The sequence below is a fragment of the Gopherus flavomarginatus genome, chromosome 1 (genome assembly GCF_025201925.1).
Source record: "Gopherus flavomarginatus isolate rGopFla2 chromosome 1, rGopFla2.mat.asm, whole genome shotgun sequence".
Lineage (NCBI taxonomy): Eukaryota > Metazoa > Chordata > Testudines > Testudinidae > Gopherus > Gopherus flavomarginatus.
In genome coordinates, this window is record NC_066617.1 from 325,847,720 (window position 1) to 325,873,366 (window position 25,647).

At 44.1% G+C, this 25,647-nt stretch overlaps 1 protein-coding gene across 8 annotated transcripts in view; it reads left to right on the plus strand.

The window, feature by feature from the left end:
• Positions 1 to 22,440, plus strand: part of SLC7A1 (solute carrier family 7 member 1) — a 76,451-nt gene extending 54,011 nt beyond the window's left edge. For 4 of the 8 annotated variants that reach the window (XM_050937237.1, XM_050937238.1, XM_050937239.1 and 1 more), the window contains 8 exons: positions 4,240 to 4,367; positions 6,299 to 6,521; positions 7,473 to 7,612; positions 9,634 to 9,736; positions 13,444 to 13,655; positions 13,946 to 14,112; positions 15,389 to 15,497; positions 15,764 to 22,440. In XM_050937237.1, the coding sequence (XP_050793194.1) occupies positions 4,240 to 4,367; positions 6,299 to 6,521; positions 7,473 to 7,612; positions 9,634 to 9,736; positions 13,444 to 13,655; positions 13,946 to 14,112; positions 15,389 to 15,497; positions 15,764 to 15,873 (1,192 nt within the window). In that variant the 3' untranslated portion in view covers positions 15,874 to 22,440. The remainder of the gene's footprint in view (positions 1 to 4,239; positions 4,368 to 6,298; positions 6,522 to 7,472; positions 7,613 to 9,633; positions 9,737 to 13,443; positions 13,656 to 13,945; positions 14,113 to 15,388; positions 15,498 to 15,763) is intronic. The other 4 variants (XR_007772187.1, XR_007772188.1, XR_007772190.1 and 1 more) reach the window with 4 other exon arrangements.
• Positions 22,441 to 25,647: the final 3,207 nt, after the last annotated feature.

Sequence of the window (25,647 nt, forward strand, 5' to 3'; positions counted from 1 at the left end):
ATACACAGCAAATGCAATTAGCTGCTGCAAAAATTTATGTATTATACTGTTTATCAACAAAGTGCAAGCAGCTCTACTCAGAACAGCTGTTAACACTGGGGAAAAAAAGCAGATTAGCATCTGGAGAGATAGTCCCAGGTAGCAGTGCTGCACAGAAGTGTCAGCTGTCATTACATTACTTGTTAATTCAGGGTGGAGACAAGTCAGTTTATCAGCAATATGAATTAACACAATGAAAGTAGTAGTCATAATGGACCATTTAGAAGTGAATATCTAGACACCTGCTTATAGTAATGTTGGATGTAGAGAAACTTCTGGGAGTGGGCCAAGTCATGAGGTCCATTCGTACTAAGGCAAACCTATTGAAGTCAATGGCCCAAGTAAAGCCTAAGGGCCAAATTTTCAAAGATGTTTGGGTGCATAGAGATGCTAGTAGACACCCAGTGAAATTCTCAAAAGTGCCCAAGCAGATTTGGCACCTACCTTCCATTAATTTCAATGCAGTTAAGCACCTAACCTGCTTGGATGCTGTTGCATCCCAGTAGGTACCTGTCTGAATCTTAAATACATAAATACCTTTGAAATCTGCCCTAAGCACCTCAGTTAAAATGTAAATCCCAGATTATTTGAGTGCATTGCCATGTGCAAATCAGAAATTCAGTTATCATGATGCCGCAAATCTTTTTCCCTGGCCCAGGCCTGAGTCAAGCAGCTTAGCAGTGAAGAGGTTGGCAGGGATTGTGGAGGCAGGAATTCTTCCCTCAGGCTGTGGAATGCAGCAGAGCTGCTCTGAAGCTGCTACTGCATGTCCTCCGTGGGCTCGTTTGGCTGGTGGATCTAATGGCTCTATCAGTCCTGGCTTGCTACCTAAGCCCCTTGTGCCTTGGTGCAGGGAAATCCCAAAAGCATAGTTCTACAGCAAGCCGGAGTGGTGCAGGCCCCTGGCCTGGGCTCCCCACATCCTGTCCACCCCTCTGCACTGCAACCATTTGATTCAGATGCATGTAGGGCCTTTTATGGGCCTCATTCAGTTTCCAGGATTCAGCCCATAGTGGACTTATTCTCTGGTAAATAATTCCCTCTGTAGAAGAGGACACAACATGACTCAGAACCAGCATTGCCCTGCATGTCGTGATAATTATTCACTTTAGTTACAGCTTTTTCACCCATTAGAATTGCATTTTGATGACATGTGCCAGGGGAGCTGGGGTTTGTGCATAGTTTAGCTGCATCTCCAGAAACATCAGCATTTAACTGTCTAAATGATTTTCATATGTAATGCAGTTTCCAAAGCTTAAGGGACTTAACTGTCTATATAGCCGACTGAATTGACAAATCCAGGGCTTAGATTATTTAATAGCCCTAATTTAATGTTTATTAATGCCTTAATTATAGGCACAAAGTTGTGCCCTCAGTTATTTACACAAGCAAAACTGGAGGCCAGTGTGAGAACACTCATGAACAGGTGTAAAGCTACTGTGAGCAATGTTCCCTCTAATTTTTTTCACCCATGTGCAGAATGAATTTTGTTATGTGCACCAATATCAAAGTAATGTCTGGATGTGCGCCACCAATAGAAACAAAAAGCTTATATAGATTTTTTTAAAAAAAGTTACTGTAGGGACCAGCCAGAACAGCTTAGGCATTTTAGAACTCACTACTCAAAGAATTAAATTGAAGCGTAAGAGAGAAATAAAAATTACGAAATGCATAGGCCAGTCAAAAAAATAAAGTAGCACTTTGAAAGAAATTACAGAGAATATATGTGCATTGCAGGAAGTATCAAAAAGTAACACCACCACCACAAATATGTTGGGAGGTGAGTGTGAAAGAGTGTGTGTGTGTGTGTGTGTGTGTTAGAGCAAGCGTGTGCGTATGTGTGTGACACAGTGTGTGTGTGAGAGAGAGACACACTGTGTGTGTGTGTGTTTGTGAGAGAGAGACACACACGTCTCTCCCCTCCCCAGCCTTGGGAGAGGTGTCTCTCTCTGGCTGCTGCAGCCCTGGGGCCATGGCCAGGGGAGAGATGCACTGCAACTTAGTAACTGTCCACACCTGCAAGGCACATCCAACGCTGCCACTCCCTGGCTACAGCGCTGGCTGTACACCTGGTCTGCTTGGGGTGTAACGATTGCAGCGCTGATGATGCAGCGCTGCTCATCAGGGTGGCCACCAAAAGCGCTGTTATTGGCCTCCAGGGTATTAGGAGGTATCCCAGAATTCCTGTCCACAACAAACTGGAAGAGTGGCTGAACTCCGAGCTCCCCGGAGCTACTTATCTAAAAAACAAACACAGCTGCATTTTGCTCCAGCGAGCGACGAGCAGAGGCAGGGGAATTGCTTTGGAATGTTCACAGCTGTTTGCTTGAGGAGAGAGGGGAGTTCGTGTTGAGCAGCTGCTTATGTGTTCTGAAGGCTATTTAGGAGTGCATAATTTGCATTTAGTGAATAAGAGAGGGGTGGGGGAAGGGGGTCAAAACTTTTAAAATGATTGAAGGTAGGTGCTGTGTATCTTCCAGTCCTTAGAACTTGCAAGGCAGGGAGCTGAGAACAGTGTCAGCTCCAAAAATCCACTCTCTCTGTCTCCCCCACGCTCCCTGTCACACTCCACCCCACCCCCCTGTTTTGAAAAGCACGTTGCAGCCACTTGAATGCTGGGATAGCTGCCCACAATGCACCACTACCAACAGCGCTGCAAATGCTGCAAATGTGGCCACAATGCAGCACTGGTAGCTGTCAGTGTGGCCACACTGCAGCGCTTTCCCTACACAGCTGTACGAAGACAGCTGTAACTCCCAGCGCTGTACAACTGTAAGTATAGCCATACTCTCATCCCCGCAGCCCTGGCCAGGAGAGGCGCGCCTCTCCCATCCCCACTGCAGCCCTGACAGGAGCTGGGGCCATGAGATTGAGGCGTCTTCTCCCTCCTCCCAAGCCCTGCACACCTCAAGCTCCCATAACCTCACCCCACTGCCCCAACCCTCCACATTCTCCTCACTCACGTATGTGCGCACACATACAGCTGCTGCGCGGCCTTTGATGGCCTCGTGTGCGGCCGCGCAGGCGTGCACCTTAGAGGAACAGACTGTGAGTGGAATTTCATTTAGCTGCCTTATTAGTGGCTAGTGTTAACCGAGGTTCATGGTATTTTGCAATTCTCCCTGCCCACAGAAATTGAATGTTTTTTAGCCACATTTTGAAAATTGGTAAAATTATTTTTAAAAATTCAGCTGGGGCAGGCGGGATTTTTTCCACAGAGATCTAAGATTTTCCCTTTTCTCCCGAGTGCTGGTGGGGCTTGACCTGTCACACTGAAAGTAGCTGTGTGGACGTTATGGCACAGGAGAGGCTTGAGCTAGCCTCCGGATTTCAGGATGGGTCGGAGCTCAGGCCTCCACTGGTGCCTCAATGTCCATGCCGCTATTTTTAGCGCACTAGGATGAGCCCTGCTAACACAAGCCGGTTTTCCTAAGCAGGGAGGCTCTCTCCTTGCTTCAGTGTAGACATACCCGAAATTACCTGATAAAATGAAAGGTTTCCTCTTGACCAATTCCACAATTGCTTTGTAGGCCACCTTCTTTGAGCTCTGATCACCTGTAATCTATGCACGTGCTTAACTCTCATGCTGAGAGTAGCCCTGTTTACTACAGTGAGACTGCTCAGAGAGCAGCACAGGTTTAAGTCTTTTCAGGATTTAGGGCCTACCTAAAAATCCTTACAATAGTAAGCAGGAGATGTAATATTTGAAAATTAAAATCTGATGAGGCCATATTTTGGCCAGAGTTATTTATAATAAACTTCTGTTTAAAATCAACCGAGGACCTGAAAGTGGGTAAACTTCCTTTGAGCATTTGTATCCAGTCATCATTTTCAGAATTAAATAAGTTTAAACTTTTTTGCCAGGTTCAGATATTAGGAGACCAAGTTCAGTCTTTCCTCCCCCATCCTCCTCCCACCTCAGCCATGTTAATAAACCCTAGAAAACAATGGACGATCTGAACAAGCCTTAAACGCGGAGTGTTCAAAGTGTTCCCTAGCCGGTCACAGGCTGACTCAAATCTCTATGTAGTGTAAGCTGTAGCACATGCCATCGTCTCCTCTATAAGTCTGTTGACCATGTGTACCTGAAAGCACTCTCCCTCCAACTCCAGTTATGGTGGATTCTGTTATAGGCTGCAAGAACGCACTTCAGATAGGTGTCTGTACCGAGAATCTCTCCTGATCTCTTGTTCTTTTCAGTCAAACACAGGTGGGAGATCTGAAGCATGGTGTTGGGGGGTTTATGCCTTTTGGATTCAGTGGAGTCCTCTCAGGGGCAGCCACATGCTTTTACGCCTTCGTAGGATTTGACTGTATTGCCACCACAGGTAAGCAGAAAGCTTTCATTGTGAGAGAACACTTTTCCCATTATGAGTTGGCTGCCCTCAGTAACTTCACATGACACACTTTACAAATAACTCAAATCTCTTTTCAGTTGAATCAGGAAATCATGCTGTGCACTAGCTGTCCTGTGGAATCACTTCATTTTTTCAGTTTTAGGGTCACCCATCCATCCTTCTTCTCCCACCTATTGTTTCTAAATTTAAGACTTGCATTGTACACTCTGAGACAGGAAACATCTTTTATTCTAGATTTGTACAGTTGCTGTAGTTGCTACTATAATGCAAATAAATAATATTTCTGATTTCATTCACTGAACAGCACACTCAGATGGTGCCCATCCATTTTTTATTCTTGTGAGATTACAGGACTTCTCATTTTATGTTGAAAAATTCAAGAATAGGCTTCCACTGCACTGAGTCCTAGCTGGAACCAGGAAATGCAGCGGTGCACTATGCTGAAGTGTGGGGCAGTGGGGACAAATGATCTTGGGCTAAGTACAGGATTGGGAGTCAGGAGACAGGGCTCTATCCCCAGCTCCGATATGGTCGTCTTGTATGATCTTGAGACAGTCTCTTGGCCTCATGGGTCCTGATCTACAAGATGCTCAAGAGAACTAGCTAGTTACAGGTTTTAATGGGTTTTTTGTTTGTTTTTTTGGGGGGGCTTTTTTCAAAATTAGAAATTTTGGCAAAACATTTGTTTTCAAAATTTTCGATTTCATAATATGGAAACATAGTTTTGGGGAGTTTTCTCCTCTTTATTTCCCCCGGAGTAAAATGAATAAAAGAAACTGAGTCGGGGGTGAGGGAGGAGAAAGAATGGACAAAAGAAGGATGGTGATAAATTAGAGGGGGTTCAGAGAAGAGCCATGAGAATGATTAAAGGAGTAGAAAACCTGCCTGATATTATTAGACTCCAGGAGCTTAGTCTATTTAGCTTAACAAAGGGAAGGTTAAGGAGTGATTTTATCACAGTCTGTAGGTACCTACCTGGGGAACAAATGTTTAATAATGGTCTCTTCAATCTAGCAGAGAAAGGTATAAACGGATCCAATGGCTGGAAGTTGAAGCTAGACAAATTCAGACTAGAAATAAGCCTACATTTTTAACAGTAAGGGTAATTCATCATGGAACAACGTACCAAGGATCATGGTGGATTCTCCATCACTGGCGATTTTTTAAAATCAAGCTGGGATATCTTCCTAGCATCTGCTCTGGGAATTATTTTGGGGAAGTTCTATGGCCTGTGCTATACAGGAGGGCAGACTAGATCACAGTGGGCCCCTCTGGCCTTGGACTTTATGAATCTATGAAGTCTCAAAACCAAAATGGATACAATTTTCCCAGAAAATTTTGAATACATGAAAATCCAGCCCCACTCTTTGGAATCCTGTGAAAGGAAAGTGACTGATAGTTTCCACAGAGATATTTTTGGGTCCATTTTTCCAATTAGCTCAAGTGCTTCCCGATAGGAGCAGAGCACCTTCCATTCCCTTTGACCTGTTGGGGCACCTAGGGCCAAAGTCTTCTCTGAATTCATGGAACTTACACCAGAGAAGAACCTGATTCAGAATGCCCAATGCTCCTGTGAATTAAAGATGAGAGCAACTGTATCAGGGTGAAGCACCCGACCCGATTTTGGAACGAATGCTGGCTCTCTGAATTGTAGTGATAATGATTCTTCTCAAACATTCAACTAAAACTTGTCACACAAAGTGGTGGCATTCCCCTTTAAGGACGTGATTATGAGGGAGATCTCCAGGGACATAAATGGCAGGCCTAGCTCCTCTTGACTGTCACTAGGAGCTGGCCACCTTACTCTCCCAGGCTCCTTTGAAAGCCACACGTCATCTGGGAGTCTCGTTGAATTAGTCTTTTTGTTGTCTGTGGCTGTAACTTAACTGTCTTTGTTCTAGGCGAAGAAGTGAAAAACCCTCAGAAAGCGATTCCCATTGGCATCGTCGCCTCGCTCCTGATCTGCTTTGTCGCTTACTTTGGCGTGTCAGCAGCCCTCACACTCATGATGCCCTACTACATGCTTGATTCAAACAGTCCTTTACCCAATGCATTTCAATACGTGGGCTGGGAGGGTGCCAACTATGCAGTGGCCGTTGGTTCACTTTGTGCCCTTTCTACTAGGTGAGATGCTTTTCTCTTGTACCCTTCTCAGTGCAGATTTGTATTTCCATCGCCACCTCTTTCTGTGTGTTACAAGCTAAGGACCAGAGGGGTAGCTGTGTTAGTCTGGATCTGTAAAAGCAGCAGAGAGTCCTGTGGCACCTTATAGACTGACAGATGTATTGGAGCATGAGCTTTCGTGGGTGAATACCCACTTCGTCGGATGCATGAGCTAAGGACCTTAGTCCTATGTCCCTTACACTGGTGTAACTCCACTCCAGTGATGTTACTCTGGATATGTGCTGGGGAAGGTGCCAGAGGATTCAGGCCCTCTGGGTCAAATCCGGGACCCACTGACTTCAATAGGGCCAGGATTTCACCCTGTGTCAAAAGGTTCAAACAAATTCTTAGAATTAGGTTTCAGAGCTGAAAGCTCCCATTTGTGACGCAGGAAACCTCCATCTTAAGGACCGTCTGAAATTGTGTATCTCTTGAATACATTAAAAAGAAGCGTTCTTTTACCAGTAGCCCTGGGAAAATAAGACACGACTGACTCAGACAGACCAGATGTAAGCGGGAACAGCTCCATGGAACCAGTGCAGTTTTTGGGTGTTCTGCACCTCTGAAAATCAGTCCAGTTCCATGCAGGAGCCAAAATCTGGGTGTAGGGCACAGATCCTCCAAGGTCCTGAGCAACTAATGCCCATTGAAATCAATGAGAGTTAAGTGCCTAAGGACCTTTTAAGGATTTGGGCCTAAGTGCCTAGCTTTAGGTATCCAAATGTGGAGCCTCGTTCCCAGCAGTGAGTAGTGTATTAGGGGCAGCGCTTGGGGAAGACCTTGGAATTGAAGCTTTGTTAACTAAAGCCATTTCGCTACTGGGCTTCGATTCCCGCACTTCCATTTTTCTGCCTTGGGTCCGTGTGTGGTGTGAGAACTGTACTAGTAGATAATGCCTTTTTCTCTCCTTAGCCTTCTTGGCTCCATGTTTCCGATGCCTAGAGTGATTTATGCTATGGCAGAAGACGGGCTGCTGTTTAAATGTTTGGCTACGGTCAGCAAGCGAACCAAAACCCCAGCAATAGCTACGGTAACTTCGGGGGCTGTGGCAGGTAAGTGCTAAGAGTTGCATGAATGCACAGAAAGCAAAAATATGCTCCACTGTGGGGGAGATACAGCAACTCAGCTCTAATCCTCTATATTGTGTTCTCTAGTTCCACAGCCTGGCTTCCTGGGCTTAGTTCTGAATTCCCAAAGTCTGAATAGCGCAGAACTAGGGAAACACAAAATATCTTTGTATGTGGATATAGATCTTTCTCACGGGGTCTCTCTCAGAACCCACTACTGCCTTCTTTTCTCATGCCAAGCAGCACCGTACTCCACTCAACTGTTCCTGTCCCAGAGCGCTGCTATGGTTTAAAAAAAAAAAAAGATTGGTGCAGAAGGTGGGCAAGCCCAACCCAGGGTCCCTGTGGCTGTGGACTTGCCTGTGCCTATGTACCATGGTGACAGACACTGTGTAAAGCCTTTACACTGCAGCCGGAGCTTGGCAAATACCAGTAACTGTGTGAGGTATCTGCCCTGTGGCCTAGGTATTTGTTAACAAGTTACGTATAGCTGGTAAGATTGGCCCCCAGCCCTCACAAATCCGGGAAGTTTAGCCTCCTGGCTATCACAGAAAAGCAACAACTCCCTAAATAGATAACAACTAGCTCTGTGCATGTGTCTCCTCTTTACTCACAACCCCAGAGCTGGGACTGGCAATTGGTGCTAGATGCACCGCGTGTGGATGCTGTGGACATTTCAGCTCTCGTGAAACTCTGGCCTTAGTTATGGGTGCTGAGCATGTGTCACGACTTTAAGGTTATTTAAAAATATTTGTATTTAGTGTCTTTCATGTGTTTAGGTGATCTCCTTCCTAAAGCCCCATATGGCTCTTTTTAAAGCCTCCTATGGGGGCATTGGTTTAATTTTCTGATCAAGGTGCATGGCCAGTAGAAATAGCCTTCCTCCAGCTGGACGGGTGGCATGATGCTTTGCTCTAACATGATCACATGACCCTAGGAACTTGGCCTGTTGTGTCTATGTCTTAATCCTGCCCTCGTGCAGAGTTTAACAGTCCTCTCCCCCTGTCCCGCATCCCCCCCACTGAGACCAGAGTATCTCTCCTCAATGGGTCTCCACCAATCAACCTTCGCCACACAAAATCAGTAATACTTCCCCGGCTTGCTCACTCCTGGACCAGAAAGGAGCCTTATATTGTCCCGCCATCTTTCCCATCAGGCCTTGCTGTAGCCTGAAGTCACCTGATCTGGGAGGAAATGCAGCACAAGCAGGAGCTGGGGCCCGAGCTCTTCTTTAAGGCCCAACTCACCCTGTGACACCTCTCAAAATGTGTTTGCAACGCATGGCCAGGGCCTGCTCACTTTCCTGATGCAATTAGTCCCGGTGACTCCAGTCATGTCTTTGCTACACTTTTTTACCAGCATGACTTTAAAACCTCAGTGGGGTTTGTAAACTTGAGCAAACATTACAGGCAGAGAAGGGTCACAGACAGAAAGAGACTGGAATGCTTCTTTCCTGTGCTACGCACCCCGCCTCCTCTTGAGCTGTATACAGCCTTTACCTAGCAGCCTGAGATGGGCAGATACTGGTAGGTAACTGTGTCAGGAATCTGCCCTGTGGCCTTAGGCATTTGTTAACAAGTTCCTGAGCTTTGACTAATTCCTCCTGGAATGTCCTTTGGGTCTATTCTGTTCCCCGCCTGATTAGAAGAAGGCCCACCTGCCACGATCTGGTTCTTGTTGCCAGAGTGAAAGGTGGGAGGGAAGTGCTGTAGAGACCAAACAAAGCTCTTAAAATCATTTTAGGCTGAGTTAGTGGACACCAGAGAGGAGTACAGGGTCTGTCTGTATCCATCAGCAGCAATAAAGAGTTTGGTATGTATTCATTACACCTCAGTCACATGCCTCCTCTCATAAGAGATGCTGCAAAGCCCAATGTTTCCTTGGGGTTTCTCTCAGAGCAGAACTGAAGACAGAGCAATGGTCTTGCTTCAACCGTATTGAATTTGACACTCCCATAACATGACTCTTCTGCAAGCTTATCAATTTCTGTTTTCCACATTCCCCAGCTGCCATGGCCTTTCTTTTCGACCTGAAAGATCTTGTGGATCTTATGTCCATTGGGACCCTGCTGGCTTATTCCTTGGTGGCAGCCTGCGTATTGGTACTGAGGTATGGATTAATGTGATAAACTCTTTGCCAGAGCCTGGGAATGAGTGACAGGGGGTGGATCACTTGATTATTATCAGTTCTGTTCATTCCCTCTGGGGCACCTGGCTTTGGCCACTGTCAGAAGACAGGATACTGGGCTAGATGGACCTTTTGTGACCATTCTTATGTTCTTATGATATCCTGGAACCGTGCACAAAGAATCATCTCTTGGGAACATAAAATGTCCTCAAATGTAGCACACGTGCCAATATATGACAGGGTCATGGCCTGGGTGGGCTGCGGCCCACCCACTTAGCATCCAGCCCCACCCAAACCTGAGCAGGAGTGTAGTTCTGTGGGAGAGCCCCTGTATTTATTTACTTTGCAATCTGCCACCTCTTGGCAGCACCGATCAGGGTCTCACACCCCTATCCCCACCGGGCAGCTATTATTTGCATAACACAGAATCAGTCCGACACCTTGGACTGGACCTTCCATAATTATTTTCTTTTTTGTCCAGGGTGGGCTTGCAAAACTCATTGTCTAGATCTTTCTTTCTTATTAGCATCCACTTCAAAATAAAATGCTCTGGCAATCCTGAATTGATACAACTGTCTTTAAAAGGGGTGCGATACAAAGTCCTAAAGGCACCCGTGCTCCTCCTTTGCTCTCCCTGCAAAGAACTGAATAGGCACGTCATTGGTGCAATTACAACCCAAATCCCTTCCACCCCCTTTGCAAAGTGCCTCCCCTCCCCAACTGCTCTGGGTGTCCGGGCGCACGGCTCGGATTTTGCATTCTCTCTTTTTTATTATTATTATTTCTTTGCAAAGGGAATTGGACCTAATTCTCCTTGCAAAGAATAAAGAGCAAAGGGGCTTTTCATGTCCAATGCCTTAAGCCGCTCTCCTCGCTTTTTCTCCTCCCCAGGTGTGGCACGTTGGTTTGGTTTGCTTTGCTTTGGTTTTGTTCGTTAATAATATCCAAGAGATCCCAAGGCAGGCAGTGGCATTCAGGTTCCTGCAAGCACAGGGTGACTGTGAAGGCTTAAGCCAGCCTTGGGGGACAAGCAGGCAGGCACTCAGTAAAGTACAATGTACAAGATTATACGCTTCTTTTTTTCCACCTCCCCCCACCCACCTACACACTTTTTCAACACCCACCACTGTCACCAAGGAGATAAGATGAGGATGCTGCAGGACGAGGGCTGTCATTTCATCATAAGGCTTTTTTTTTTAATGGAGATTTTTCCTTTTGGTCTCAGTTTAAATAAATGTTTTAAACCCAGAAAACCAATTTTCCTGCGTGAGTGAAAGGGGTCACTGAACACCTATTCCAGACTTCAAGTCATTGTCAATGTCTGCTGCACCTGGGCTCTGCTGTCACAGCTCCTCCCACATGAATCACCAAGGAATCAGCTCCAGTGGTGAAGCAGTCTCAAGCCACATTGCCTTGTGGAAGGACTCACTGCATGCCCACGAGCCCTGCTATTGGTTAGGTGGGGATCTAGGGGGAAAAGCCAGTGCGGGGATGCCTGTCAGTGGAGTCTTGCTAAGAGAGGAGAGGGGCTGTGTGGTCCAATGATTAGAGCAAGAACTGATCATAGAGCTCCTGGGTTCTGTTTCTGACTCTGCCACAGGTTGGCTGAGTGACCTTGGGTAAGTCACTAAGGCCCTGATCCTGCAAACACTTATGCTGTGCTGAACTTTACTACTGTAAGTAAATAGTAAAGCTAAGTACAGTAATAGTGATAAAGTTAAATATGTGAATAAGTTTTTGCAGGATCAGGGCCTTAGTGCCTTTTTTTTTTTAAGTGCTGAACACCCACACCTCCCATTGCCCGAAGCTCATGGTCAGCATGTCTGAAATCTGAGTCTCTAGCTGCTTTGTGCCTCAGTTTACTCAGCTCACCAGGGGGATTACATTTTCCTGCTCCACAGAGCAATTAGAAATTCCACGCCCCTCACGTTTGTAACAAGCTCGGAGTTGAAAGGTGCCAGGTGACTGTAAAGTATTTATCATTTATTCAAAGCCTAGTTGAGGCCATTATGATGCTCCCATTAGTCACAACAGTCAAAAGATAGACACTCATCGAGAGTTGAGGCACAGTTACAAATCCTGGGCTCTCCCTGTGTTCTCTTTGCCTGTGCCCTCTCGCTGGATTTCCCCTGTCCAAGCACCCCTGTGTTTTCATTTTATTTCCCAATCTCCTCCCCTGTGTAGCAACTGCAAATAGCAGCTCCCTTCCAGTCCTTCGGATGGGCATGTGACTCCCTTGTCTGCTGCTACAAGCTGCTGTGCATTTCATCTGGCATGCAGCCCTGCACTCACAAGGCCTCAGCCTTATCCCGGTAGAGCTATTGTTGTGAGCCACAGCCGCTTACAGGCCTGAAGAATGGAAGCCTGAGTTCAGCAGAGCTTCAGTTTCCCACTTTGCTGCCTGATGTTGCAGCATTTGAGTTGCTGCATAAGTTATGAGAGGTTCTCATGACTGGGGCAATCTTGCTGAGCTTGCACATCTGCAAAATTCCACATGCATCGTCATTTAAAATACATCTGCCAAAAGAGATTTAAAAGGCGTCCTTTGAAATGGCATGTTCCTTTACTTGAAGCTTCTGGTATAAACCTGCAGAGATTCACCAGTAAGGCTTTTCGTTAAAAGAGAGCTCCGGGTGAAAGCGTGCATTAGAGGAGTTTTTCTTTCTGTTGTGGTAGCACCTGATCAGGCATCAAGGCCCCATTGTACTAGATACTGGCCACATGCAATAAAAAACAGCCCCTGCTGCAACCATCTTACAATCTTAGCACATGACATGAGACAATAGGCAGATACAGCAAATAGATGGGGTGACAAGGCAACAGTGAGATGATCAAGTTTTGTATTGTAAATAGCAACTACAGCATGCCAGCTGCCTAGCTATTAGTCCAGCTATTCCACCTCCAGACCTAAATAGCTGTTCCTTCAGAATTAACTCTCAAGCATTAGAAAGTCTGGAAATGAATGATTAAAAGATCCAGCCAGTTCCCTACTGCCATATCCATTACTCACTGTCACAACCCACTGCTTAGGTGCTGTGTTTTGGTGCTACTCCACTGGGATGATGACTCTGCGGGGAAGTCTGTTAGAAGCTTGTGTGACAAAGCTGCCCTGAGGCTATTCTAAATTGCTCCAGGGGGTGAACCAGTCTCCAGCTGCCCAAGGGATTTGGGGGCGTTCAAAGGTGACATAAAAGCCACCTTTATCTCCTGTCCCTGGTTCCTCTGCTGAGCATGGCTCAGCCACACCCAAGGATCAGGGCCTATGTGACCCAATGTGCAGGCCCTCATCTAGATCTGAGCTGCCTCTGTGCAGCTCAAGGATGGAGCATTGCATTCTGGGACTGTAACACAAGAGTGTGGGAAAGGACCTGTTAGGACATCGAGTCCATGCTCCTCCCAAATCCAGGGTTGCTGCCTACAGTATGTTTTCCATGCTCCAGCCTCCAGTTGCCTAATCCCTATGCAGTGTCCTCCATCTGTGCATAGCAGATGGCTCCCTTCGGCTCCAGACAAGGAGCCAACGTGGCTCCCATTTCAGTAAATTTTGGCCACAGCATGTCTTCTGAAGCCTTGCAGGTGTCCATAATCACATGGAGAGCTCCAACCAAGCTTTCTTCTAATTTTGGGTGACCGTTTATTGTACCCTCTACCAAGGCAGTGCCCTTTTGGTTTTGTTTTCCTTCTCCAAGGTACCAGCCAGAGCAGCCTAACCTGGCCTACCAGATGGCTAGTACAACGGAAGACGCGGACACCAACGAGTCTGTGAGCACTAGTGAATCTCAGGCTCCATTTCTGCTTGAAGAGGAGGAGAAAGATTCCCAAATATCCATTCTGTTTCCCCAAAACTCAGATCCCTCCAGACTCTCTGGTTTGGTGGTTAACATCTCATCTTGTATCATAGGTGAGTGCCGTAAGCTGGCATCTCTCTTGCAGTGAGCCAGCTGCCAGTCTAGGGAAGCTCCTTCCAACTCTTCTTGGCATCTTAATCGATAACGTATATGTTTGACTAACTGTTCTAGAGCCCAAGCTCTTTCCTGAGGCAACAAAACAGAGATAGAAGACCATGGATTAAATGACTGGTTTAAAAATAAATCCTCAAACAATGAAGCTGAACACGCAGAGGCTGGCTCAGAAATTACAAATGTTTTTCTCAGTCACAATTCAATAAACATTGGCCTGTCTTGTTCTCAGGTTTACTTATCATCAGCTGCTGTAGCTTTACTGTCCTTGGCAAAGACCTGCTGATAAAAGGGACTGCGTGGGCTATCGTCATGATTGCTGTGCTTGTTCTCTTGTGCCTCATTGTTGGTTTAATTATTTGGAGACAACCTGAAAGCAAAACCAAGCTCTCGTTTAAGGTAAGCGGCCTGGGAGGAAGGAATGGCAAAGAGCTATTTGGGAGCTGGCTGTGCATGTGTGAGAGGAAAAAGAGAGAGAGAATTTTGGTGCATATTAAAGAGAGGAGCTGATGATCTTGGCTAGAAGTTGGTCCAGTTGAGGCTGGGTGGGACACTGGCCAAGCCATCCCACACTACTCTGCCAGTGCACCTCCAACCTGACTGCGAGCACTCCTGTTGTTACAGCGCTAGCCCTGGAATATGTAGAGAGACGTCCTCTGGGAGCTAGGCAGAGATCGCCAAACTCACTTTCCTCTTGTGATCCAAAATTAAACCCAGACTCCCAAAAGCGAAAGATTAGTATGTTAACAACTCACTGCACCTCTACCAAGCCCCTGGAGACAGACTTCATTCTGTTGTATGCTGAGCCAAGCAAATCGCAGATCAAAACCCTGAAGGGCTCATGTTCTGTGGGCACAAACTGGTTCAGTACAAAACAAATAATCTGTGCAGTACAGAAAGGAAGCAGCAGGTGGTCACTGAAGCTGGAATGTGCCGTGGAATGGACAGGTTTTTGGTGTAGATAATGAAGGAGCTTTGCATATTTTAACTGTATGGCTGTCCTGTGGACTGGGAGGCACGAAGTTAGGAGAGAGTGAGACGAGTGACACTTGGGGCAGAATGGAGTAAGCAGGAGGGGCAAGTGGAAGAGAGGAGGGCTGCAATGTAAGTGGGAGTGCAGAGCCCATGAGGTGAAGAGGAAGAGGCTGGAATAGAGGAATCTTTTGCAGAGAGTCAAGAAATAGGTTGATGTGGCCAGAGCAGCAGTGAAGGGAGATGATTTTGGCAGCAGCTTTTTGGATGGACTGGGACAAGGAGAGCGGGTAGAGAGGGAGGCCACAGAGGAGAGGGATGAATTGTAGGGGAAGCAGGAGCAGGATTAGGTGGAGTCCTGGGTATGAGGGGCAAAAGAGAGCGAGGAATCAAAGCTGACTCCCAGGTAGGGAAGGATGACGATGCTGCTGCTGACAGTATCAGAGCGGGATAGTGGAAAGGGCTTTGGAAGGAAGATGATTAGTTTGTGGCGGCAGCTGGAAGGAAAATCCAAGCCAAAGGGCTTTCTGTGTACACGGGACTGGGTGCTCACCTTGGGAGAATGGAGAGCTACATTTTGACAGATTCATCACTTCTCCAGGAGCCTCTGGCAGATGAGGCTTGGCAGCTTCCTGCTTACAAGGGACATTCATGTCTGTGTATTATCATAATCTGCAAACGTCACTGGTCTCTTTCTTTTCAGGTACCTCTTTTGCCTTTACTTCCTATTCTGAGTATTTTTGTGAATGTTTATCTCATGATGCAGCTGGATAAAGGGACCTGGATACGGTTTGCTGTCTGGATGTTCTTGGGTGAGTTTAAAAATGTGTCTTTTTAGCCATTTGAGGTTGAGAACCCAAACTTATTTTAAATGTATACGGCCAAATTCTGCCCTCTCTGTGTCCTTAGTTAGCCTCATTGACTTTAGCTGCAACGCTGGATATTGCTACACTATCAAGCGTTAGCAAGATTAGTAGTAGCTGCCAATACATTTTATTGAGACTAAGCGGCCCCTGAGTGTGAAAAGTAGCTTCTGGTTGGTTATAGTGCTGACGTTGCCCCTTCTCTGCTCCTACAGGTTTTATCATTTACTTTGCATATGGAATGGGGCACAGCATGGAAGCTACAGATTCAGCACCGCCAGATTCAGAAAGAAACATGGACCTTACCTCGGACAGCTGTAAATGAGAGCATGTTTGGCTGAAGAGCAGCCCAGCCGTCGCGTCAAACGAGGAAGCTTGATCTCGGGGACCCTGAACTACTTCCTCTGTTAACCTGTGCAGCAGAGGGTGGGATTCCCAGCCTTGCTTGCTGCAACTTGAAGCTCGATTTGCCTTGGTGATGCTGTAAAAAGGGATCACAAGGAAAACACCGCGCCTCTGGCATACTCCCAACAATGCTGTTCCCTAGACTGCAGGCGCTCACTCTCTCTTTTTTTTTTTTAATGTATAGAAAGAAAACCGCTCCTCAGTTAACCTTCAATGCTGCTATGAGACTAGGCCTCCTGAAAGTCCTTCTTTCAGCAGTCCTGTGAATTAACTCCCCAGGTACTTGTTTTTAAATGGAACAGACTCTGCAATGCTAATGTCATTCCTAGATCAGATCCTTGGATCAAGTGATGTGGGCTGTATCACAAAAAAAGTTTCTCACCAAAAATAATCTCCCGTCTGGTTAAAAAGTGCCTGCAATGAGTTACATTGTAAAGAAAAACATCCGGTGGCATTATTTTAATTGTACTTAACTTCTGAATAGATACTTGTATACTTTAAAATGCAGCTTTGCCGTGATGTTTAGGGGAGCTGCTCTTAGGCTGAATTCCCATTTCCTTCATGCAGCTAGTACAGACAAATGCTTCTGTGAATAACAGACCCCCACCACTCAGTAGAGGGGCCTCCAGCTGTAGCTGTAAATCTGCTTGGTGTAGGTATCAGAGGGGTAGCCGTGTTAGTCTAGATCTGTAAAAAGCAACAAAAAGTCCTGTGGCACCTTAAAGACTAACAATTAGTCTTTAAGGTGCCACAGGACTCTTTGTTGCTTTTGGTGTAAGTAGTTCAGTGGCACTAAGCGTGGGTGTCTGCAAAGAGCCCTCTGTCAAAGTCAATGGAGATAGTCCAGATTTATGCCAGTCAAAGTTAGAAGAGAAGCTGACCCTGAGAGTTTGTTTTTGACTTCAATGGACACAACAGGTTGAAACCCGTAGAAAATGACGCACAAAAGATTCTCACAGTACTCAAAATCTGAGACTCTCACGGCTCCTGTCAGCTCTACACAATGGAGCATGCCGCCTCCTGCCAAGCAAGGCTGAGGTAAGCTGAAAGGCCTGGTGACACTGGTATGTGTAAGCAGTTAAACCCGCTGTGGGGACACGCTTATTCTGGTATACAAGTGACTCTTTTTGGTTGTACTTACACCCCTTCCCAGGCAACATAAGCTAAAATGAAAAAAGGGACTCCTATGCCAGAGTCAGTGGGTCCCCACAGGAGTTATACTAGTGTAATGGTATCGGGTTACCTTCACTCCTTCACTTATGCTGAAAACAATTTCCAGAGCAGACAATTCCTTATGGCGAAAGTCTTCTCTCCCGCCCTGAGCAGAGCTCTGTCTAGGTATCTCAGGTAAGGCCCTTACCATAATATCTGAGCACTTCTCAAACTTTAATGTGTTGGTCCTTATAATGCCCCTATCTTATCCCCAGAGGCACAAAGCAGATACTAAACCTATGCCCAAGTTGGGGCTGTGATTCCCAGCAGCTCCAGAAGACACACCTGTGCTAGCCTGAATGTAGCTACAGCGCTGTGAAGGGTTAGCCAGCCAAAGGACGTGTCTAGGGTTTTGCATGGGATTGTATTCGGGCGGCTAGCACCTCCTGCCACTTCAGCTATACTGAGAGCTAGCCACAGGTATGGCTTCTCAGGCTGGGAAGCAAACCCCCAGCTCACAGTGTAGCTGGCCCCTAAATTACTTGCCGAAGATCATTCAGACAGTTTGAGGTGCAGCATGGGAATAGAAGTCAGGTCTCCCACATCCCAGGCTAGTGACCTAACCACTGGACCATCCTTCCACCTGTTACACTAAGTAGGGCTTAAATGGTGTAGAGACATTGTCCTGGCTTTCTGCACAGGAGTGAATTTAACCCATAGCCCCTTTTTGTAGGCCACTGCTGATCTGCCACAGGTTCAGAATTTGTCTAGTGCATTTCAGTGATAACAGTTGGTGGGACTTCAGTAACACATGGTTCATTTTAACACTGTTCCATGTGCTGCTTATAGTACAAAATAAGGGCCAAGTCCTGCTCTTGGCGCTATACAGTGGATCTTGACTGTCAGTCAAGTCTCTTCTCTCCTCAGACATGTGAAATTCCAAGAGTTCCACACAAGCGGGGAAGGAAGAATGTCAGAGTCAAGAACCACGATGGAGTTCTCATCCTTTTATCCCAAATAGAAGCACTCCTAGTATACTTCACATTCTCATAAAAAGTACTGATGTTAGAGAAAACCAACAGAAGAGACTAGTGTTTCCTGTGGTACCAAAAACAGCTGAGTGCTTTTCTCCAGCTTGGGCAACAGCTTTTAAGCAGTTGTTAATTTTAGCACTGCATGAATATTCGAAGGGGGTGAGTGCTGGCTGAAAGGTGGGTTTTGAAAGGAAAACTATTTAAATGTAGGCAGATTGCTTGCTGTAAAAATGTTTTGATAAATGTTAACTTATTTTTTTTGTCTTGCATTGTCTTCTTTGGGACCTGCTTGGTATTCATGTTTCACTACTTTAGCTCAGCTAATTACATATAAAGTGCAGAAAATAGCATTACTTAGAAAAGGGAAATTTTTTGCAGGAGATCGTTTTTCTTTCATTTCCTTTTCTGTGAGAAAGTTCAGAGGAAAAAAATCCTATTTAATTATAGCTGGTAGTTAAATTCTCTCTTACATACACATGTCTAAAGTTTTCTTTCACAAGTTGAAAGGCAAAGTTCCACCAAAAACTTTTTAGGATAGTGACACTGATTGTGCTAAATATATGAAACCCTTTTTTCCCCCTCTGATGTCCAAATGTACCATAGACCAAGCTGAGTATCAGGGAAGACATGCAAATACTGCTGTAATCTTGCTGTTGTGAAGAACATGCCTGCATTTAGCTGAGCTTCTTTTTGTAAATAGTTCAGTAATTATTCTATGTTTATAAGAGTATTTTGTATAGCTGCCAGAGCATTTCTGTGTATATAAAGTTGGGTATAGAAATGTCTTCTTTGGGATAACGAAAGCAAGAAGAATTGGCCACTTTTTTTCAGAGGAGAGGCAGTAGCAAATGTGGCCTGTCAGAATTTTCAAGGCAGCCTCTTCCCTCAGGAATTTGATCTCATTTGAACTCTATTTGCTCATTTCTTATTTGCTTATACATATCTGAGGGAAGGTGCCTTCTAGAGGAGATCTGTAGATGTGTATTTTTAGTTATCTAATACTTGTATGCCAGTCCCTGCTGGATTAAAATGGCTGTGTCAGCTCCCCCACATCGAGACAGTTTTATCAATCTAGCATCTCTTTTTTTTTTTAAGGGACTAGATCCTGTTAACATTTTTCAAATGAAAACTTAGGTCAAAAAACAGTCTGTTTCAAAAAGAGGTATTTTCATGTGTGAAATGGATTAGATTTTTTTAAAATATTTTTTCTTTGAAAATGGTAAATGAAAAATGTAACCTGTTAGTTTTTGTCTTCGTTTTTCCTTTGTTTTCCGTTACTGTTGAGTTCCCCATGTATGTGTTGAGGTGGTGATTTCTTCTTGCTATTCTTTTCAGTCTTTGTCATCCTGAGTTGTTGTTTTTTATTTCTTACTTGCCACTATTGTTTGATCATCTTAGTTGCTTAGTGGGATTTTTTTTTTTAAATTAAAAAATAAATCACTTTTGAAAACTACTGATTAAAAAAAATGCAGTGGAAAAATTTTGAAAAATAAAACATCAGCTTCCTTCAAAAACTACCGCAAGTAAATTTTCGGATAATTTCCTGGTTGGGTTTTCAATCAGCTTTTGAAGGAAAGGCAGATATACTACCTGATTGCTTCTGTTGAAGTCAGTGGCAAAACATCCGTTAACTTATTTGGCTAAATGCATCCCTGGTGACTTAGATGGATGAAGTTCTACCAGGGATGAATGTGACACATTGACTTCAGTGCAAGCAGGGATGGGTCCATAATTAAAACTCTGCAGATGGTTAGCAGACTGAAGTCCTAAATGGCTTCAGTGCTCTGTTTTTCTGGTTTTAGTGACCATCTGTTTAGAGTTAATGTTGGAAAGGTTAGGTTTTAATTAGCAAATATTTGCAACTGTCATATTTGCCCTTCAACTGAAATGAGTGAAAAGAAATTCCATCACTAACCATAAAAAATGTACAAAGAAGGAAAGTTAAGAACATATATATGTTATGTTGCTCTTGTAGATACCTAGCTTCCTCCTCTGTTGCTGTCAGTTCAGTTAACAGACAGCAACGTGAACTATTCTGCTTCTATTTTGGACAGTCGGTCACTACAGTTTATACAAATATTGCCTCAATTCAAAATTTTTAAATTCCTGTTAGTTCAAAAATGTCCACTCATGAACACTGAAAAAGCTGGTTAGAAATGCTCATCAGTATCACCTGTCAAAAGTAATAGACAATCAAAACCTGATCCTTTAAAGCCTATGCACGGGAAGTGTGTTCCAAGCAAACCAATCTGCTTACTAGCAGAGAGGTCTGGTGTCTCTCTTGCCTTCACTTCAGCATGAATATTGAGCCAGGCTTCTATTTTAAGAGAGTGGCTGCTCTCCCCTTTAGCACAAGAGCAGATGCGTTTCTTAGGCCTTGAGGTGGATGCACTTTCAGCGTTATGACCTTGATTATTGGACATATGTTTACTGGGAAGTTTCAGTGAAACTTCTAAATCCTTTTTAGCCAAAAATGTACTTAGTGTTAAGTGTGTTTTTTTAAAAAATCCCTTTTGTTCTCCATTGTACATGTGGGTATACTGACCACACCTGCGTTAGGGGCCCCATGACTTCCTCTTTACAACTCACTGCATGCTCCTACTCATTGGATGCCAGTGGGTGGCCATTTCTTAGTTGAGCCAAATCTCTGCTGTGTTTGAGGCTACTGGAGTCGGGGTTTCATGTAAGTGCCATAGTATTTCCCGCTCCCCAGCCTCCCAACTTCCAAATCCACATCAGGACATACTTCACTGGCCTGGAGACTGCCGCAGATTTGGTACATCATTCACTTGGATGAAATTCAACCCCTCCTCCCCACCCCCCCACTCAAATAGAGGCCCCTAGAGACCTGGCAACCCTTGTGTTAAGTTTTTTTAAGAGGTGCATAGGCCTTTGTGCAGGGTTGCAGTTCACCCTTGCTGTAGAATTTATTTTAACACTGCCTTCTGTTCACTATCATTTTTCTTTGCTTCCACGCGCGCTATTGACAGGGTAGCTGGGTGATGCGTTATCAGACTTGGACTGTCAGAAGAGCCAAAGCACATTCTAGTGTTTTAATTGTATTACCCGAGTCTTACTGAACTGTACAAATAATGTCTAGTTTTGTGTGCATTTGATTATGGTAGGATGGCATAGTTGGGGGAGATGTGGGAGTGGTAGGCACTTCATAGGCATAAAGGAGGGGCCTCTATTTTACCAGGATCGTTGGAATTTCTAGTGAAATGTTTATTGACATGCTGGTATGAGAAGCCATGTTCTGTACATCATTTCATCACTGTAACCATGATGCCTGATGCAATTTTATAGTTTCGCCCCTATTCACACTACTCCTCTTTCAACAGCGGGAGGGGTAGATAATTCACCGCTGTTAATGATGAATGGGATTCAGAGCATGTTACAGACGCAAATGTATCATACAAAAATCTCCAGGCATTTGACGTGGAGAAAAGGGACATGAAAAGGCCTCTAGGTTTTCTGAACCCTTCCCATTTAGTCAGTTAACAGTTGATTTATATCATATGAGACATGTCTGATAACCAAACTATAAACCAAATGGTGTAAGAACGTGCTTGTTATGAAACTCCAAGCCATGATTTTCTCAGGGTATTTGCTCTTGGCTCCTGCTCCAAGAAGTGAGGTTAGTCCAAGATACGCAAACTTCTAATCAATATGGCATCTTTTCTCCACTGATAACTTACCGCAAGTCTTTGGCATAGTAACATCGGTGATTCCAGATGATGGGATGGCTGAGACACGTGTTTACATTGTGCCTTTCAGCTTCAATTGATTGTAGGAGCACAAAGACTGATGACAACTTTGGATCGGTTTATGTATTACAAACCTACCGTAAACAGGTGGGGTTTCTTCAGTGAAGTTGCTTTTACTGACTGAGAAGCCTTGGAAGGGTCTACCTATTGTTTTTTTTTTATTGATCAAAATGTACATGCATTTCTGTTGTTTGGTTTGTTCGATTTTTTTCTAGTGATTTTTCAGAATGTCTTACAGTTGTGATAAATGGTTAGACTCCTAGTCCTAGCTCTGCACATCTAGTTTTTATCTCTGTGTGGTGTTTATTTTGTTTGTTTCGTTATGAATTCTTTTTTAAACTATGTACTTTTTAGACCATAGAATTATGTTTTAAAAATGTGAAACTTTCACCCAGAGCACAGCATAGGCAGATGGACTCTTTTCAACAGACAACACTGTAAATAAATTTCCCCTGGACTGTGCTTTTTGACTTTGGAAATCAACTTGTAATTAAATGGCACAGTATTAAAATGTTTTCATGGAATTCAGATAAATTAGGTCTACTGATTCATCCTTATTTTCCAGTCTGATCTGTATATTCCCACTTGTTTCACCGGATCTGTCAGACGTGGTCTTATGTGTGTAAATCCATCCTTCAGAAGCCTGTTGTTAATCTGATTCCCAGTATAATTCTGTCCTTTACCCCCACTCCTGGGATCCTTCTCCTCAGCTGCTGACAGGTGTGTACTTCAATAAGTCTCCTTTCTTAACTGCCCTAGCAACAATCCAGAAGCTGCATCTTCAGTTAATTGTGACTGACAAAGACTTTCCTATTTCTCTTATTATTTCTAATCAAAATTTCTGGGGTACAGTTGTCCTAGGGTGGGTCCATTTTTATCAGTACTAAGGCCCTGCTCTTGTGAGTTGCTTAGGGTCCCATACTTCTAGTGAGACACGCCTCCATCCTAAGGACTGGTGCTGTGTTTATTAATCCACTGATGCTCACCCACTTTGCAGAGTACTTTGGCTGACAAGTTCTATATAATGTGCCAAGAATTATGTAAAAGCAACAAAGAGTCCTGTGGCACCTTGTAGACTAACAGACATATTGGAGCATAAGCTTTTGGGGTGAATACCCACAACATGCGTCTGAGGAAGTGGGTATTCACCCACGAAAGCTCATGCTCCAAAACGTCTGTTAGTCTATAAGGTGCCACAGGACTCTTTGCTGCTTTGACAAGAATTATGTACTGCACTTTCCTTGGTATTATTTTTCTAAATGCTTATATAACCCCCAACACTGCAGTAATAAGCACTTTTTTCCTTTCCTACTATTTCCTTTCAATTTTTCCATTTTTCAGTCATATCATGAACCATTCAAGCTCCCCACAGAAACCACCTCTTTTTGATCTCACCTATATATTACATAACTCTATTAAAAAAATGCTAAGGCTGCAAAGTCAAGAACTCAAAAGTTAAGAAATGCTAGAATGAAGGCTGCCCATAGAACCTTAGTTCATCCCGATCCGGCTCGTGAAGACATACCTTCTGTCTCCTGCTCGTGCTCATTACTCCACTCTGCTTGCCCTACATGTATATCCCTGTGCCTCCATTTTCATGTGGCTGCCATGCTGCCCTTCAACCTATGGGTGGCCTGCCTGCATCTGCCTGCTATGGGGTCTGACAGGTGGCAGGTGTTAGGAACACTTAGGGCTGCACCACACTGGTGAGAAAGATATTACTGTACCCCCACTTGGCTTGATAATGCCAGTTCGGGGCTCTGGGGTTTCAGCTGGACTCAGCTACCCAGGAGCTGTGGGATATATGTAATTAGGATTCAGGCAATTTTGCAAATGCTGACTGGTGGCAACGTCTGTTCCCCTAAGGGGACTGGCCTAGGTGACAGCTATGAAAATGTCAGTGGCACATCAGGGTGGACTTAGACTGCTATACACTTTTGAGGCGCGGGGGCCAGGTGGCTCAAAAGTTAGTTACCCAGGAAATAAGGAACAAACAATAATAATTCCTAGCTCTTATACAGCACTTTTCACCCATAAATCTCAAAGTGCTTTACAAAGAAGGGCAGTACTATTATTCCCATTTTACAGATGGGAAAACTGAGGCATAGGAAGGTAAAATGACTTGCCTGAGGTCACCCAACAAATCAGTGCTAAAGCTATGCATTGAACCCAGGTTTCCTGCTTCCTAGTCCAATGCACTAGTCACTACGCTGCACTTCCTTAAGCTTGGTGTAAGGAGCTCACTTGCAGAGACAGGGATAGAATCCAGTTCGCCAGGCCACCATTCAATTGCCTTAACCGTGAGACCATCCCTTCTCTTGCAGTTTCCTGTCTCATTCACTATAGCCCTAACTTCTGCAACAAAAGAAGCAGGAGGTCCTGCAGACAACAACTTCCTTTATGGCACAAACCTGATCAATTCCCTGAGTATAGTCCATCAAGTGCACTGCCATCAGGCATGGGTGTGTGTCTTTTTATGTAACTTTTGTAAATGTAATTGTCTAAATTTTATAAAAGTAAACTGAAAACAAACACGAACCACAAAACTCGAAATTCCATGATATGGAACCATATTGACACCCGTGGTTCAGCAGTAGGGTCAGAACCTTTGCTCCACAGCGCAGGCCTGCCACATCAGTAACATAGCAGTAGTAGCTTGTCATTAAGGCTGTCAAACGATTAAAACAAATAATTGCAATTAATCATGAGATTAAAAAATAGTTGTGATTAATTGCAGTTTTAAGCGCATTGTTAAACAGTAAAGGAATACCAATTTAAATATATAATAAATATTTTTCGATGTTTTTCTACATTTTCAAATTTATTGATTTCAGTTACAACAGAATACAAAGAGTACACTGCTCACTTTATATTATTTTTGATTGCACTTTTTTTACAGTGCAAATATTTGTAATCTACATGTCAAAGCATCAAGGGGCATACAAATGTTTAGCATATCTGGCATGTAAATACCTTGCAATGCCTGCTATGAGAATGACTGTTATCACTTTCATGTGACATTGTAAATAAGAAACGGGCAGCGTTATCACCCGTAAATGTAAACAAACTGGTTTATCTTAGCAATTGGCTGAACAAGAGTGGACTTCTAAGCTCTAAAGTTTTACATTTGAGTGCAGGTATGTTAAAAAAAAAATCTACATTTGTAAATTACACTTTCACGATAAAGACATTGCACTACAGTACGTATATGAGGTGAGTTGAAAAATACTATTTCTTTTATATCTTTATAGTGCAAATATTTGTAAGAAACAATACAAAGTGTACCGTGCTCACTTTATATTATATTTTTCAATTGAAATCAATACATTTGAAAAATGTAGAAAAACATCCAAAATATTTATAATAAATTTAAATTGGTATGCTAGTATTAACAGTGCGGTCAAAACTGTGCTCAATCATGACTTTTTAAAAATCTAGTTTATTTGTTTTGTTTAATCGCTTGCGTTAACTCTGATTAATTGAGAGCCCTGCTTGTCATCCTTTAGAGAAGAGGGACTCAGGACAAATTATTTGGTGGCCTCAGAGTGCGGCCACCCACTCTTGCTGGTGGTCACTCTCACACTTATCCCTAAAATACTTAGCTTTCAGAAAACCATAAATATGCACATAGACAGATCCAAATCATTGTAATTTATTTATTAGTAGCTAGCAAGTCTGTTTTGAAAAGCGATATTAACAAACGTACAAGTATCACTTTTTGCAGCAGACTTACACAGCTCT